At 52.3% G+C, this 17,678-nt stretch overlaps 1 protein-coding gene across 1 annotated transcript; it reads left to right on the top strand.

Annotated features, from left to right (window-relative positions):
- Window positions 1–7,521: 7,521 nt before the first annotated feature.
- Window positions 7,522–8,271, top strand: LOC108863672 (uncharacterized). Its single transcript, XM_018638121.1, has one exon. The coding sequence runs from the start codon at window positions 7,522–7,524 to the stop codon at window positions 8,269–8,271; it is 750 nt and encodes a 249-aa protein (XP_018493637.1).
- Window positions 8,272–17,678: the final 9,407 nt, after the last annotated feature.

Below are 17,678 nucleotides of genomic sequence, written 5' to 3'. Positions count from 1 at the left end.
GCCTAATCCCGAGACCATCGAGCTGCCTGATGCGGATGGATCGGGGTTTCGAGAACCCAACAGCGTTGTGCTAGACCTCGTGGTCGACCTTCGAGGATGCCCGCGATTCCCGAGAAGAAATGTGCCGGCGCAGATCACATGACTAACTATTGTATCACGTGGTGCGCTCTTCAACACACCGGCCTTGGGGCTTTCCTTCGTCCCTGTTGTATTTCAATCCTTTCCCGGCCTTTGGGCTCCATGGGCGTTTCCCTTGAGGGATAACCCGATCAAAATTTTCGTTCCTTCTCTCCAGGCAGCCTTGAGAGCGTAGACCATAATATTCATAACGTTGTCCGTTCGGATGAAGACCGAACCGGTCGCTTGTCCCGAGCGCTACCAAAGTCGGGTGATCTGATTCCCAGATATTATCTCGAAAGAGGAAGCGGGAAATAAAATACTAGATGGCTTGAGATGAGGAGGGAAAGTTCCACGAGTAAACACAAGCGATCGTCCGATCAATTCGAACAGCATCCCGGGGACCTGCGGCAGACGCTCGCGAACTTTATAGACATTTCTTAGAAAACATTTCACCTTGAGAGGCGTTGGAGGAATTCCGGAGGAAAGCCAGACCCGTTGGGGACATGGAGAACGCAAGATCCAATCAAGCGCTGTGCAACGGAGTGGACAAAGTCCTCGGTGGATAGAAACTCATTATTGAGCCATTTTTAGCGGGCAGAACAAGGAGCGCGACGGGGAGGAATTCAAGATCGAGTTCTCTATCGACGCAACGAGAAGAGGAAGGTGTTCACCTGCGCGAGTTTGTCCGTACCCTTCCTCCGATTCATTAAAATTTTCCTCCCACTCTCCGGTCGGAGTACTCATCCAGTCGAGACGAGGAGGCGATTGTACCGATCGATGGAAAGATCGAAAATGAGGGGAGCTCAAGCCCATGAGCCCCGAATGCCCACCGCTGATGTACATATCTGCCCGTCGCTTGGTCTCTCAGTTGCCGTTTTTGTGTCGTGATATTCATATAACATGGTTAAGTTTGTATATAGCGTCAGCGTTCATCGGTGCACGTCTCAGGTTTGGAGCATGTGTGGGATGACCGGGATGGCGAGTTGAGTTCCATCCCCATAGATTAGAAGCTGGGGGTCAGCATACCTCGGAATCCGGCGTAAAGGCACAAGAAGTATACGAGGAACCGATGTTTGGTATCCCACGCCGTATTTCAACTAAAACTAGGGACATGGAAGAGATGACGGAGGAATACGGCGAGCTACGTTGAGCCGAACCGGCCGCCTATTTCCGAGCGAATGGTTCTCCCACTGGAGGACGGTGAGCAAATATGTATGTATGAGCTGCACGCAACCAATGCTTCCATTATTAGTTCGTTGGTGCAGGAGGCCTACTCAGGCCTACTTTAGCGATGAAACCCCAGGAACTAAGACGAGAGAGATTACGGAGCGAGACGCAATCGACGAGGAACAACCCGCGATGCGACTCACACCGAAACTGGAGCCGAGAGGTACCGGAGACGCAGAGCTTGCGAGCGTTCATCTGCTCAAACACCCCTCCCCGGATTCACCTCCGCCCGACAGAACAATAGGTCGTGGAGCTGCACGAATTACCGTTCTAAAGGAAGAGCGCTCCTGTGGGGTCCCGTGCCGCGTGACAGAACGCAGGATCGCTGAGTCTACTGATCGTTGGCGCTTCGCAGCCCACCGGGCCGCGCAGCCCAACGGAGAGACGAAATGACAAATGCAATTCGTGGGCCCTTATCCTCGAAGACCAAATAACCTCTGACATAGCCTGCGGCGGGCGGAACTAGTTTTGTTCCTTTTCCTCATACAGCCCCAATGCTACGCTGTTTCTTCAGGATCCGAGCTTTGCCTCGCGGATATCTTGCGTTGATCGAGGAGAATGGAAAGTTTGTGAGCTTTGAATCCCCCGAGACAGATAGAAGCCCGGATTGAGAGTCGGAGTTCTTGATGGCGAAACATCGATCTCCGGCATCGAGCTCATCCGCTACAGCCATCGTTTATCGACTACGCGAGACGGGCCCGCCATATTTTCTCTGAGCGAAGACGAAACTCGTCGGATGTCACGCAATTATCTCTCGTTTATCTATCATTGAGGATTTTGTGAGAATATTCCATACAATACATAACTCAATAAACGAGTGCACTCAGTCAGTCGGATGAAGGTGCTGCCATGGGGCAGACCCCGCGGTCGTGCCATTCGCGGTGTGAGCGTGCCAAAAGCGTATATTCGAGAAAGAACACGTCTGCGGATGGAGGAACGGAGTTTTCCCGCGTATGCAGGACCGTATTGCGGTCATGAGCGCCGGTACGTTTCCGTGACAGCGACTCAGCAGGCCAGTTCTCACCGCAGTCCTACGCCATCGGGAAAGATTGAAACGTGCCATCGTACACTGAAGGCTAGTCGGTCTAGTGTGCTTAAACCAACGCGTAACTTGAGGCTTTGACCCGGAGCCCGGATCTTCGGGGGATCGCTGATCGCAGAGTAAACCGGATGAGATATCCGATCGGCTTTGCCAAACAGCGAATTTCGGGCCTCGGGGGGTGAGCAGAGAACTACGGGCGCAACTCACGTCGAGAAGCTCGACTCGCGGTCGAAGTCGATCCATGAGTGTCCCGCTCGGACTGAGTGTTTTCCCTGGAGTCGTCGACATCGCCGTTCTTTGTCCGCGGTTCAGTGTCGTTGGCATCGGTCAATATGAGCTTCCGGGAAAATTCGTCGACGCAGGCCTCTCGTTGATCTGAGCGGATGCTTCTGACCGGGCAGAAGTGTCGAGTGACAGATGCGAATCAGGTCGCCGGCAACAGCAGCACCGCCCCATATTTGAATGCGAGTCGCTGCTGCCATACACTTGAGTGGCGATGAACGAACGAGGACCTGTTTGCTTGCTTGTCTGCCAGCTCGCATGGGATTTAGCAGCGAACAAACTCTCCAGTCGCTGTTGCTTTTGCTGCTGTTTCGTCGGCGTTCGTCGTCCTCGGAGCCCAGACGAAACTTTCGACGAAACCTAGAGTTTTCCTTCCCTGCCCTCTTTATCGTCGGCTGTCGTTGATGTCGACGAGTTGGTTGTCGTTGCGCTCATAGGAATGCTGCATATAGCTCGCGCAGGGGTTAGTGAAGCCCCAGAGAGAAAGTTGTTCCCGGAAAGCTCCGCGGGGAACAAATCGTCCCCATTGTGACGTTCGGCAGCCAACAGAACTTCGAATCCATCACAAACGGAAATCTTACGAGTGTAAACATGTCAGTGCGTTTGTATCATCCCGCTACGACGGGATGCTACTAATGATCGAGCGCGTCGACTTCTCTCCCGAAGAAAAAAAATGCTGCTCGAAAGGCAGACAGGCGTGAGTAGAAATATTTCCTCGCTGCGAAAGCGAGAAATAATTTACAAGAGCGAATGTCCCCCGTATCTACCTCTTCGCAGACCTCAGAACCCACGCGGACGTTTCGGGTCCCAACACGAAGCTGGAGTGGAAGGAGATCCACTCGCATCTGCATAAGACTCGATCCGCTATGGGGATTCCGAAAATATCCCGGGAAGGGAGTAATTTTATTCAGCCGGACTGAAATAGATCCCTCGAGGAGTGTCGGAGCGATCCCGTTACAATTTCAGAGCTCTACACCTAGGATTGAATGAACTGGGCGAGCCCTACGTGAGGTGAGCGGACTTGATGCCGTCCTACCGAATCGTGAAACCAAGCGGGGGTGGGTGTCGTGTGATGGTGTCGGGAAAAGGTGCCAGTCGGGGAATTCTAGCGTGTTCAAAAGCCCATTCACGGTGCCTCGAGATTTGAAACACCCTGGGGGCGACGGCAATCTGGAGGGGAGATGAGACACGAGAGGATATGGGAGCAGGGGATCAGGATAACAGGGACGGTCCCAGGGAGAGATCTCAGAAATGAAGAGCAGCGGGGAGAGGCCAGGGAAGGGTTGCGTAAAGAATGAAGAATGAGACGGAGCTCCCCGCGGTTTCCAGCATTGTCTGTGCATACCGAAGCCCCGGATCTCCCGTAAGCTCCTTCCCAGCTCTTACGCGGAATGAACCGAATGCATCGGTGCCCAACAGTGAGGCGAAGCCGAGTTGCCACGCAGCAACCCCGCACTTGATTTTGGTTTCCCGCCGCATACTTCTTCGGCTTTTTTTCTCGTTCGTCCCTCGTAATCCGCGCAAAGTGGCCTTGAGAGCTTGTCTCTCTCTTCACTCGGATAGACTCGGATGCTCTTGCCTGTTCCTGCCCTCTGGCGCTCCTCATTCCTCTTCGCCACCGTCCGTCCTCGTCGTACGCCATTCCCTCAGTGGAGCCCCGGTGTTTCTCTTTTAGCGCTTCTTACTTATCCCCTACCCGTCGTTCTTCTCGGGGCTCTTTTCTTTCTTCCTGTTTCGGCTCTTTCATGTTCCCCTCGAGCTCCTTACTCTCTGTTGACCACTTCCGAAGAGTCCAAACGCAGACCCCTCGGGTCGAGCATTATGCTGCGCTTGAAAGAACGACGCGACGCTCTTAACTCCGCGCCAGGGAAAAGTCGCCAGGGCAGCGACTGCTCAGTACGTCGACGTAGGCGAACTCTTGCAAGGAAGGGAGCGATTCATTCAAGGAAGGTGGGGAATCGTTTCGTGAATATCCCGCAAGAGCGAGGAAACCCACGAGAGGGAAGTAGCCTGACGTGGAAAGATTCGTTCATTCGCGGTTCCTACTCTAACGAGTCCGACATGACCGGGCCGTGGGCGGGTTTGCGGGGGTGGGCTGTCGTCTAATCCCAGGATACAGATTCTCAGCGCGTGAGCGGGGAAAGCAATTGGGGACGAATTTTCTCAGCTCGTCCACTAAACAGACAGTGCACGAAAAGGGTGCTCCCAAGAATGATTCGATTAACCTCTACAAGGACGACGTTCTCTCTGTTTCGCGCTGCACGAACCAGCTCTTCGTGAGAACAATTTGGTTTGAAACCTGTAGGTCGCATCCCTCCCGCTCCTCAGATCATCATAAATATATCTTTGTGATCCATGGCTTCAATCAAAATGTTTCAACGACAGGACGAGTCATAATTGAGATTGCTCCCACTCGAATTGATATCATCGCTTACGTTGACGTCTGATCGCCCACCCGTTCCTTCGGTCGAGGTCATTCGTTTTCGTTTATCTCATCCGTTTCTCGGGAAATCGGGGGATTCTCCAGCAAGTACGGGAGCGTGCTCCCAGAGCGGAATCTCCGTATCTTGTTCACCCATGTGGAGGTAATGGTACGTTGACAAGAATCCCATGGAGTGAAAAATGTGGCAGGAGTGGAACTGTTTCCACGGAAGTCTCTTTGCGCTGCCGGGGAATCGAATCTATCTCAGAGTGCCGCCGAAGTCGCTCAGCATTCCATATTGAAGAGGCCTTTTATTTACAATCGGACTTCCCTCCGTCTCCTCGCGAGAATCTGTTTATCCTTATCGTGTTCCTCGTGCCAAAACGATTCACAGTCAGGATCGATGTCCCGTCGTATCTTCCAGTGCCGAGTCGTTCACTGCAATTTTACGATTAGCTTTTACTACTGCATTGAATTCTATGTCGTCCGGAGGGTGAAGGCTCTTTATAACGAGTAACATGCGAGCGATCGCTTTAATGCATCGATGGCTCGAGCATAGATACTGACAAGGGAATGTAATCGGGTCGAATTGCGACTCGACGTTTTCTCTTTCGTTGACGAATAAATCTCGGCTGGAGCGTACTATGCCATTTGGAGGCATCCTCCGAACGCGATGTGTCAGATCAAAACGCTTCAGAAGCTCGGTTCGAGAATGCCGATGAGGTAGGCCTTTTTTAGGGGGCCAGTGTTCATTATTCGCTCTTCGCCGGTGTACGGAGTGGAAGTTTCCCGCCAGGACGATGCCTCCATCGTCGCGCTGGTGGCGGGAGCTTCATTGCTGAAGAGCTGAACCAGTCAGACGACAATTCGTTTTGTGTTCAGGGAGTCCGACATCCAATGACGTCAGGTGCCGCGGTGAGGCTTCGGATAGCGGAAGCTGGAGCAAATTCAATTTCCCACATCCATTTTCCCTACGGTCCTCCCAGCGAGTGGCTCATTTACCTCCTATCTCGCTCGGGAACAACGACGAACTCGAAAATCCCACCTTTGCATCGGTCGAGCCATCCATCGATCGCGCCTCGAAACGCCGTCTCCATCAAACACATCATTCACGGTCGAGAGACCGTAGTTTTCCTCCTCATGATCAAAGGACCTCGTTCGCAGTCTTCATCGGTACAATTCATCCCACGTGATCTTTGTGTTCACACCTTCACACCTATCGTGAGATCATCATGAGTCACCTCCGCATCCAGACCGCCGTCAGATGTCCATCAATAATTCTATCGAAATCCTCGCGATCGTTGATATCATATAAGCCACATCCGCGTCTGGAGCGTTCATTATATCTATGTGGACCATTCATTATCTTCGCCTGGATCAATCATTATCTCTCTCCGATACATAATTTATCATCTGTACCTACCTTCATGAATCATTCTCGCCATACATCTGCCTCATATTTTCATGATGTGTGATTTCTCCTCAATATCGAGCTTTATTCATCCAGTCAATCACCGTCTTCCGAGTCCGACAGCGAATTGTTGTTTTTCGGTCATTATTCTTCGACTGGACCATCCAATCTGACCGAGATCTGACCGAGGGCTGTTAATTGTGCATACCGCATATTTTAATGCATACTGCATATTCTGTCGATTTCAGAATTTTCATGAATACTTATTTTTATCCGTCATATGAGGTCCCATAAGTGGGTTTTCTATCTTGAATCGAGAGTATATCGACTCTCTATGACGAGCCGGGGCGGAATCTGTCGAAAGCTCCCCGAGTGCAGTACTTTCTGATAATTTCCGGATTCATCGCGGGTCTCCCTCCGCTCCGACTGCCGGAGTGCACGTTGTGGCTTATCGTCGAATGATTGTTTTCGCATGAACCGAAACTCTCCAAAGTCCGGAGCAATGGTGATCCAGTTGAGTGTCACAAACGGAATCTCTGTGATCTGGCAGCGCGGATAGGAAATCAGCTCATAGTGTACCTTAATGTTTCGTCCGGTCAACATCTTTATACCTCAAGATGCCGAAAGCGGAACCCTCCGCCACCGATCCAATCCGCATCGTTGGAACACCCACATTCACAGCCGATAACGACCTCATGTTGTGCAAGCTGTTCTCGAAATCATTCCCAGATGCGCGTTTTTTTACGATATAGCAGCATATCGAGACGAATAAGCTTCGGGACGCCCTGGGTCGTCGTCAGGCTGAGGCGGTCCCCGTAATCGAAAGGCAGCAGCAGCTCCTGGTTGAGACTATGAGCGGAGGTCCGAAAAGTAAATCCAACATGGACCTTTGCTCTGCATTCATGGCTGCGGACATTACACTACCTACATGAAGTTCCTCATCCTGTGTTGGAAAACTTCCTCGAGAAGTACACCGGAATGAAAGTATAGGACCTGTCTACGCTACAGCGATCGTACATGCCAGTGGTGCATGACACCGTCATCAGAAAAATCCGCGAATCTATTGGATCGTCTAAGGTCTGGATCTCTATCGACGAAACTTCGAATAAAGTAGGCCGTAGCGTTGCCAACGTTGCTGTAGGTAAACTAGACAAGGTAAGCTTCGGTCGAAGTTATCTACTCATGTGCGAGGTCTTTGAGAGAACCAATGCCGCGGAGATTTCGCAATTGTTCGTGAAATCTCTGGAGCCTCTGCGGACAGACAGCGTTCTCTACGAGAATCCACTGGTCTTCGAGACCGACGCAGCTCGGTACATGAGGAAAGCTGGAGCTGGTTTGAAAGTATCATTCCCTCAGTTGATACGCGTCACCTATGTGGCGCACGGCCTGCATAGAGTGTCCGAGCAGGTCCGCTCGCGCTTTCCGAAGGTAGATCAACTGATGTTGAGCATGGAGATGGTGCTTTTGAAGAGTCCCTCCCGCATTTCCCTCTTCAAAGCAGAAGTTGACCTGCCTCTTCCACCGAAACCAATTGTGACTCGCTGGGCAACCTGGCTTAAAGCGGTTGAATACTACGCAGAGGATTTCCAGCGTCTGAAGAGCTTCGTTTGTGACAACCTCCACGGATGGATGCAGCTGCTATTCGTCTATAAGCTCAGCATCTATCCGTCGATGCTTCTCTACAGGCTGGACTTTCTGCAATCGCATCGCACTCTTCCGGGATTCCGGACGCCATCACAGCTCTCGAAGCGCACGGGCTGCCCGTAGAGGAAGCTACGAGAGTGATCGAAAGTGTTCGAGAGAGTCTCTAGACACTGCCGCGGGAGCTCCTGCTCACACACCGTAAATTTGAGGAAGTTTTCAGCAAGAACACCGGTTTTGCTGAGTTGTGTCGTGTTCGCGATCTCCTCCGGGGACGGGCAAGTGAAGATGCCCCCGACCTACCAGTCGAGGATCTGATATGCCTTAAGTTCGCTTCTCTAGTATGTATCATGTGAAATTGAGCGGTCTTTCTCGCAGTACAGAAAAACTACTGCGAGACAACAGGCACTCATTCCTATTCGAAAATCTGAAGGACTACATCGTGGTGGCTTGTAAGAAGGATCTCTGATGAAAAAATCGTGCATATTTCCATGCATATTCGGTCCGGTTTTTCGTGCATACTGCCGGCATATCTTCGTTTTTTTGGTGCATATTTTGTACAGCCCGAGATCACACTACCGACACCGATCTCAATGTCCGATGTCAGCCGAGCGAGGCGGAGGAGTCGGACGAGCTCAACGTACCTACCCGGAAACTGCACGAGATTCGCCAGAAACCGCAAGAGCTAGCAATGAGGCTTCGGAAGTCACTCAGCTCACTCCGAACGGAATCCGCACGACCGGAGAAGGAATCGGGAGCGGAAGAGAAATCAGGAGTTGTCGGGTGCGGGCCGGGAGCAGTCGGTAAGGAGCAGGAAGTCGGCGAATCCAGCGGACTTTGATGAGAAGCCGACGCATACGGAAATCAGAAGCTCCATTGGGAGTGGCACGTCCGTGCAAGCGAGATTGGCGCAATTGGTTTGATCTGAAAAGCTTGATTTCCTCTCTAATTCTTCCTCATCTGGCGCTTGTTCGCGGAAAAAGTCGAAGACGACGGTCCTCACGAGCAATCCAAGTACCTACCTGCGGGCACGACTGTTGAGAAATAAGGGTCTTGTCGCCGTGCCTGCGTGGCGTCGTCGTCGACGGTCTCCCTGCCATGGGAAGACGCGCGCACTCGAACAAACATCTAAATGTTTTCCCCGTTTCCCGATGGATTTTTCCCCCACTAACCAATGAGCGAGAAAAAGCATCGATCCACGGAGCGGACAGACGGACCGATGAGGCTTTTGAAGCGAAGGCGACGGCGGCGGTGAAAAGGAACACCGTTTTGAAAGTAGGAGTCGGCCCGCGGTTTTCTGATAACATCTCTGCCCTCCTGTTCGTTCGGAGATTTGTAGTGGCGCTAAATTGTCGGCGGAGGCGCCGAAGAAGACGGAGAGAAAACGCAAGAGAGGGGAAGAAATTGGTTTGCCTCAAGTTTTCCATTTCGGAAAACTCTCCTGGAGAGATAGATCCCACAAGCACTTCCCCCACCTCCACACCCCCCGTCCCCCGCATCTCTTGCAGTCAGACATAGATTCCAATAACAGCTCTTCGCGGGCTCTCGCCCCGTTTCTCCGCGGTTTTCTCTCGCAACCAGACAGCCAGTCCCCCATCCTCCTGCCCGTCCGTCTGTCCGTTCGTCCGCCTGTCCGTCTTTGATGTTTTTGTGGTTTTGAGCGCAGAGAATAGAGGAGGGGAACCCGAAAGTTATTTAGGAGGGAAGAAGGAAAACTGGCGGTTGATTCTGTTTTCGAGAGGACTCGCTTGCGGTGCGGTGTGCTGTTGGCGGTCTCGTGTCCCGAGGAGGGAATTTACAACGTTGTGGATAGACTTCTACCTATGCGACAGAACAAACAGCGCACTTCACCGGCGCAGGAAAAGTATTGAGAACGGCAATGCCAAATACGGAGCGAGAACCCGATCGCAGCTTCTTGGAACTCCGGGCAGAAATGAATTCGTCTGCCCCTCTTGAGACTCGCGCGAGCGGGGAAACGCTACCGAGCTCCATTCGGGGGAGTTTCGACTCGGAAGAGAGAGAGCTTAACCACTGCCGGCGTCGGTTCCAAGTCCGAGACTCCTTCAGGTGTTGTTTGATGATCGTTCAAATAACCGGGAAGCTACAGGTCTGCGAGAGGAATTCTCTCGACTGAGCATCTCACAAACAAAATCTGTGTTGTTGGTGTTTTCCTTCGTTCTCGCCTTCCGGCGTTTAGGTGAACCGGAAGGAGCACGACGAGAGGAAGTCATGCATCGCGTGCCGTCGTATCCTAAGGAATAACAAGTGATTTTCCCGAACATCGCGGAGCGTTCTCGGCTCAGCTTTGCGCTCTGTAATGGGCTTCCTGCAGAGGGAGCATTCTCCGAAGCGGAATGTGCTACCGGGACAAGTAAGAATTCAATGGCGGCAATGAAGAGCCGTCCCGCGGAAAATCATCCGAAGAGGAATCTCGAGTGATGTCTGAAATCAACATCGACTCCTGAGGCAAGGACATGACTTATCACGCTGCGGATGTCAGCCAAGTCCCGCGGGACATTCCCGAGATCCGTGAAACTCTTCATCTGAGCCGAACGTTCCAGCTAATTAGCTGAGCGGGAGAGAGCTCCGAGGAACAGACAACCGGAGCTCCGAAAAAGCCGCTCCGTGCGCTTTGTGACGTCGCGCTCTCGAAGCTGAGGGACACTGATCCCCGGGACGACATCGACAAAGCAACAGTGTTCCTCGGAGACCGATCTCAGAAAAAGAGACCGACGGGTTTTACAAGAGCACATCGAACACGGTGTCGGAAAGCTGACTCCACCTTTGATTGATAGCGTTTCAATCGTTGGGAAAAAGTCCAAAGGGCAGCTTCTCAGGGAACTCTTCCTAGGGTTCCCGCCGGCAACTCAGATCACAATCCGATTTCGAGGTACGCCGGAGCATCATCACAAAGGTTTTTTTCGTTGGCGAGACACGCTCTGGAGACTTGGCGACATTTTGAACGGGTCGATGGATTTAGAGAAAACGACTCCGAGGTGGATTTGCGTCCTGACGAGGGCCCTGAGTATTCCAATGTCATCCCGGTGGGAATATTCTGACATCGAGGAATTCGATGCTCTGGGTTCTTTGTTGCATCGTTTTGAGAGCCCGAATCGTCTTTCAGGAGATTCACCAGTCACAGCAGAGCCCTTCCGCCTCTCCGATTGGTGTCGTCAAGAGGTGTGGAGAGTTCCCTCGGCCTCACGTGGCGATACTCGGGGTACTGTGTTTTTTGTTCGGGACCGAATTTGAGGGCTCGACGTTTCTCCGTCCGAAATGCGAGAAACGTCGAGCGTGAACTGACTGCAGTGATGAGAAATTCTCCTGACAAAACGGGGCCGAGTTTTCGAGTTCGGTTCTGAAATCGTTTGCGACCACGCCGTGCCTCTGTGGAACCGCGGTTCCTACTGGACACAGGAAGTTCCTGGCGACTTTTGAGAACCGAACGGAGTCGTAGTCACGGAACGCGGTTTTGCGGGTTAGCTGGTCCTCGCATGTTCTGGTTGCGACTCCAAGTGGAGAGCGCGCGTCAGAGCGACTCGCACCAAGGGCTCGGGCATCCGGGGGGGGGATACACGAGTCTGCTTTCTTGACGTGGAAGGTTTCGGGAATTGCCACGTCGTGGTGCTTCGCCGTAGTCATCCGGCATTATCTTCCTGCAGCGCTCAATGACGAGACACGCTGGAACGTGCATGAGACAGAAATACAAACGAGTCAGTTGTAGGACAACGCCGCATCGCGTAAACGCCTGTTCCAGCTGGTCACGACATTCCGCCTAACAGAGCCGAGCGAAAACGAACCTGGAACTCACTCAGATGATGCCGACCTTCCGTCGTCGCTAATTATGATCAACGGATGTTTGCCGCCGATGGTTTCTTCTTCACGAGGAAAGGAACACCAAGCGCTGCGTCAGAGTCTGTCCCTAGCTCTGATCCTTCGTTCATCGTGGCGTACATTGCCGAATTTCCTCTTAGTCAGTTCTAAACTCCGACAATCCATGAGGCTCCTGATAGCATGGGAATTCCGAAGGGGAAGATCTCACATTCTATTCGACAGCATCGGGAGAGAAGCCCGTGAGAATGGATTATGAAGCTTGAAGGAAGCTCCAAATGCGCAGTCGGAGTCCGCCCCCCAGTTTTGGTGTTCGATCGCTGGCCTTGATCTTTGCAGGATAAGATCAACCACCCTCCGTGCCCACATGTTTCGATCTCACTGTTTCTCATTTGGAACGTTCGAGAAAGCGACAATTACGGACAAGACTTAGTTTTACATAGCTCCGCGCGGTATTCTCTACTGGCATCTGTCTCGATTACTATCGCAGAGGGTGATTACGAAACCGAATATCACGTCAGGGATTCTCGGCTTCCAGGGACATCTCCCTGTCAGACGACGTCACGAAGCAAAATCTCGATTCGGATTCCCACCATCAGCTGTGGAAAATGTAGCGTCCGACCGAGCAAGCTTCTTTTCCGGTTCGACGAATATCAATCATCATCGCCTCGCGCCCGATTGTCTGCAGTGCCTTAGCCGGCGGCTCGAAAGTTTTCAAGACGGACGAAGAGAAGATGTCGAGTTGTCAAGTAACACGGCGACGCATGAGGAAGATGGAGTGATCTTATTTAGGAGTCCAGCGGTGGGCTGAATCCCACTAGCCCGTCATGGCGAACTTTATTGAAAACAGTGGGGTTCTACAAATGTGTCAATCAGTTGACGAGCTCATTCGATAGCGGCGATAGTATCCCTCGTCCCCCCGAAGAGAATTTTCGAGAGATCAATGCCGACGGAACGCAAGTCTTCGAATCCCAGGCCCTGAGTTTTGTAAGAAGTTCGCCGTCAGTGGAATTCTGATCCTGCTGATAATTCTCAGACTAAAGATGACCCTCAGCGTATCGTTTCAGCATGGATAGTGATCCCGTCAATCGAACGGTCAGTTTTTCGACCAGCCGCGCGAACAACGCCTCCTCGAAATCTCGCTCCCCAACAGCATCCGGAGCTCAGGTCGGGCGGAAGCATGAATCCGAGGTGGAATTTTCGCGAATGCCAACTCGAGATGCCGCCGAACGCGAGCAGATCCCGATAATTCGAATATTGATCTCCCTGGATCACCGCGCGGATAATTTCCGTGCATATACGGAGAGAAGCGTAGCGAATCTCGCTCCAGAAGGCCGTATGATTCCGTGAGGAAATTTTCTTCCGCATAATCAAGCGGTTTAATCACGACCACCACAGGCATGTCTCGGAGTGAACAGGGAGATGAATCTATTTATGTAGGTCGGTCCTTGAACAAGTCGTGATTCGCGTAGGACCTGACGCTCAGAAAATACGTCGAGCAAACGCATGGTCGGGGCAGCGAGCGAGAAAGCGACAGGTGTGGCGGCCCCCAAGGTCTCGGACAGGTTTAGGACTTCAGCACAAGCTGCCGGTGAGAGAAATGGAAAGAGTGACTACACGAGCCAGGTGCGGCAGTGTTCGGCATTTCCTGGGAACGACGAAACTTGGAAGCGAAGACGAAGTCATGAAGGGTTCCGTCCCGTGAAGTCGACTCGCTACAATTAGGCCTCCAAGGCAGCGCACGCAAGACGAACAGCAGCGACACAGCGACCGAAACAGCGACGACTCGAACAAGTAACAAGCGAACAAGCGAGCGAGGGGGAGGGAGGGGGAGCGAACGTCACGATGAATGCCACCGAATCCGCCAACGATTCCAAACAAAGCTCAGTTTGGCCATACAAACGCGCACAAAAGGAGCCTTGCAACAAACAGACAGACTTTGTGTTTGTGCCTGCAGTGATACGCAAGCCGTGACAATATTATCATCACTGCACGAAAACGCATGAGCTATTTCGCTATCGTCTATTAGTTGCCTACAGGCCGGGCGGCTGGCTGGCTGGCTGACTGACACTGACAACGAGTACCTATGTACATCAAGTTCGGAGATGATCGCAGGTCGGACCGCGGGGCGGTTAGGACGCTTCGGAAGATATTCAGTAGCTCCCGTCTCCGTATTTGAATGGTTGTAACTCTCCAGCATTCAATCTACGTGCAGCTCTACCCCGTTTTGCGTTTCGTGGTCTCGAGACCGCGCGATTCTGGCCGCCGCATGCATTATGCATCATTGGACGAGCAGTCGCCGCGACCGCCGCCGTCCGACACATCGGTCATAAACGTAAAACCTATACCTCCGGTCACATTCGGTTCTGACCCGCGCTTTTTATGTCGGCTCGCTCAAATCCGCTATGAATCTCCGTCTCGACGTCATGGTTGAAGAGATTATTATTGGGTTCATGATTGGGGGCGAGCTCGACGGAATTTCCGGTACTAAAGGCCGATGGCTCCCGAGATTGGGCACGCTCCGCAAGGACGCCGTCCGAACCAGATATTCTCAAGGCAAACGTCAATCATCTTCGCGGACTTTCCTTCGCATTCCTTACTGAATTTGATAAAGATTTTTTCCTCGTGCATACCGATGGAGCTTAGAGTTTTGAACGTCGGGCTTTCCAAGAGCTTATCTATCGGAAAATGTTTCCCATTCTCAGAAACTGCCGACAGTTCGAGGTACGAGGGAGTCAGCGGCGGCGTGGAGGAGACTTGAAAGGAATCGCTCCGGGCTCAGGTCCGTGCTAACGCAGCACTACGTGTTCTTGTTCCCCACTCATTCCATCGCTATTATCAGGGGCTTCCGCGAACTGCAGCGAATCCCTGGAACGTTCGTCGTCGAGCTCTGGACTCGAATCTCGAACTACGCTCGGAATTCGCTTCTTCACGTACTCTGCTCCGCGTCGACCGGTGCCATTCGTCCATGAGACGATGCGCAGCCCTACCGGCGACCGTCGAGGATTCTCTGCATCGATTCTCTGACTCGAAAATCCTCCGGACCGGACCTTTCCTTCCTCCCAAGTACTTGGTGCATTATTATCGGTCAGAAATTCTTCTCTTGATGCTCCATGAGAGACCTTTTTCCCCAACCGTTCCGAAGGGACTCATGATTTCCTAGAGCTCCGAAACATGTGCATACTTTTAATGCTGTGATAATGTTTCATTGAAAATATCTCTCTTCTCGGAGTGGGGGTATCGTCGAACAAGTGGCTGATGGGTCCCATATCCAAAACCGGAACCCTCTTTTCTCTTCCACATCTTTGACATAACCATTTCGACTCATCGAGGAAAAATCGGATTGCCTCGTTCCCTCAGGCTCTCTTTCGACTGGTCGATCGTCTGGCGGAAAACCCACTCAGGATATTGCTACACTAGACGTCCTCATCGAGTGGGGGAACTTCATGAGAACTTATTCAGGATCATTTATTTCGACGACGCGACTCTCTGAAGAGCCCTTAGTGGAAGGTCGTTTTCAGGCAACTTAACTCAAAGGCTCCGATGGATTGGTCTGCTGAACTTAGGAACGGAAATTCACTCGTTCGATGGACATCTAAAACTTCCCGCTTGAGAACGTGAAAAGTGGTGTCCGACGGAACTCACCTGAAAAGACTTCACCGGCCTGAGGATGGATCAGACTAGAGGGGGTCGATTCGATAGATGTGCGCAGTGAAGAAACTCTCCTCGAGCGACTTATTGGATCGTTCGATCTCGAGCAAACTCCGAGCTCTCCGGGCGAGTCTTCGCACGGAGTTCCGTGGTCAACCTACCGCGAAATCCGAGGATAATTTCATATGAGAAGAAACGATTCGCCCGCACAGCCCGGCTCGGAGCGATCTCGTCCAGCGATGCGACACGAGTTCCTCTCCGATGTTCCTCCGGAATTCGAAGTCGCCATTCAGAGCTCGGACACGTACAGCTTTATTCCACGTAAGTCCACCTTTTCAACTTCAAAGAGTTCTATTTCCTCGCAGTTTTATACTTCCTCGAAGTCACGTTCTGCGGGCGTCGGATCTGATTGAGGTTTATGCCACCGGTATCGTACGAGTGAATCAATGCCACGTCCCGTCGTTGCTCTTGAATTGAAAACAACGAGATCCGGGGCGTCGGATTTCAATAGGAGCTCGAGGTGAAAGGTAGACAAACGCGATTCATGCCGAGAGCCTGAACTCATTTCGGATGCTTCTATCCTCGAAATTCTCCCCGATCGAAGAGAGACAGCGATCACTAAAAGTCAGAGATACCCAAGACATTCTGAGCTGCTCCTCGTGCTCCTTCAATTTTTCCTCCCAGCTGCAGAGCCTCGGCATAAAGTTCGGAAGGACGTTCACACACTACGCGATATCTTCGAGACAAAAAAATGGCCCTGGCCGCGCCGTCCAATATAGCGTCGTTCGGTGCGCCGGAAGAGACGCGGATGGAGCAGCGAGTTTGAAAGGAGAAAAAACCGGCCAAGGTGCTGAGATCGAGAGCAAGGCAGATTCGGGTATCTACGCGTTGTTGTGAAGCTCCATGTGGGCGGAGAAGCTGTATGAGATGTCGACGTCGAAGCTCCGTCGACGCAGTGGGATATTTCATGGCTGGTGCGGCGGCGCCGGCGTCAACCTCGACGACGTAGTAGAGATTCAATCAGATCCCGATTCTGAGTCCCCGACCTCTGTTCTTCTTGGCGAGCGGGGCTTCAAGTGGCGACGGCGTGCCCCGTCGACGTCCCGATTCTATCATACTGAAAGGAGTAGGAAACCGGAACCGCATGTCCGAGCTCCGACGAGAGTTCGAATGATCGCCGGACGCTCATTCATCCTCTCAATTCCCCGATATCGCCGCGGAAGACTCGATTGTGATGAGCGTGATTCATTGTACGGTGGTATGTTCCGCAGAATCTCGTGTCTGAGTGAGGAGACTTTGACAAATCACGGCCCCTCCATTGGGCGGTCAGCTCTCGATCACGCCACGCAAACTCATTGCCACGAGTGATCTGTACGAAAATTTTCGGGGTAGGACGTCGACGCAGAATTTCCCTGGAACGCTATTGTTCGTGTCACTACCTGGAACGAACCGGAGCCTGGCCAAGAGCCAATCTTCATAACATCATGGTGTACCTGATTCCGGGAAAAGGAGCGACGGATGACGCTGAGAGTTTCTGCGAATTCCGCTTGATTGGCCAAAAGACATTTGTGAAGCGACCGACTCACGCACCCATTGAACTCTGTTCGCAGAGCGGCTTCAAAGAACGGAAGTCGACCGCGAAACTAATTCTACGCCAAACATTCGCTACAGGCGACTTTCGGAACGCAATCGTTCGTCTAAAAGAAAATCGTCCACGCATGCCGATGGAGTTACAGTACAGCGGCGGTACGACGTCGATGTCGTCGCTCCTGTATCACACACGGTCCGAGTTCGCATCATTCAGTGAAGACTTTCTCTCTTTATAAGGTCGACCTTGTCCTGCGTCCCTCTTCCCAAACTTTCATTACTTCTCAAGTCTTGACTTTGCCTGTGCTGAATAAAAACCCCCGGTCCTGTAGAGTCCATGATCTCATTCGACAGTTTTTAGCTGCACTTGGAATGAGCGCAGCCGAACACCGGAGCAAAGAGACCGGCGGCGGCGGTGCATTACGGGCCGACCGGACCGCCTCCCGCCGTCTTACCCGTCCACG

The sequence above is a fragment of the Galendromus occidentalis genome, unplaced genomic scaffold (assembly GCF_000255335.2).
Source record: "Galendromus occidentalis unplaced genomic scaffold, Mocc_1.1 scf7180000076592, whole genome shotgun sequence".
Lineage (NCBI taxonomy): Eukaryota > Metazoa > Arthropoda > Arachnida > Mesostigmata > Phytoseiidae > Galendromus > Galendromus occidentalis.
This window is presented reverse-complemented; position numbering and strand designations above follow the sequence as displayed.

Bases quoted from the DNA above. Each gene is read 5' to 3' on its own strand.
- LOC108863672 (XM_018638121.1), top strand. From the start codon at position 7,522: ATGCCAGTGGTGCATGACACCGTCATCAGAAAAATCCGCGAATCTATT.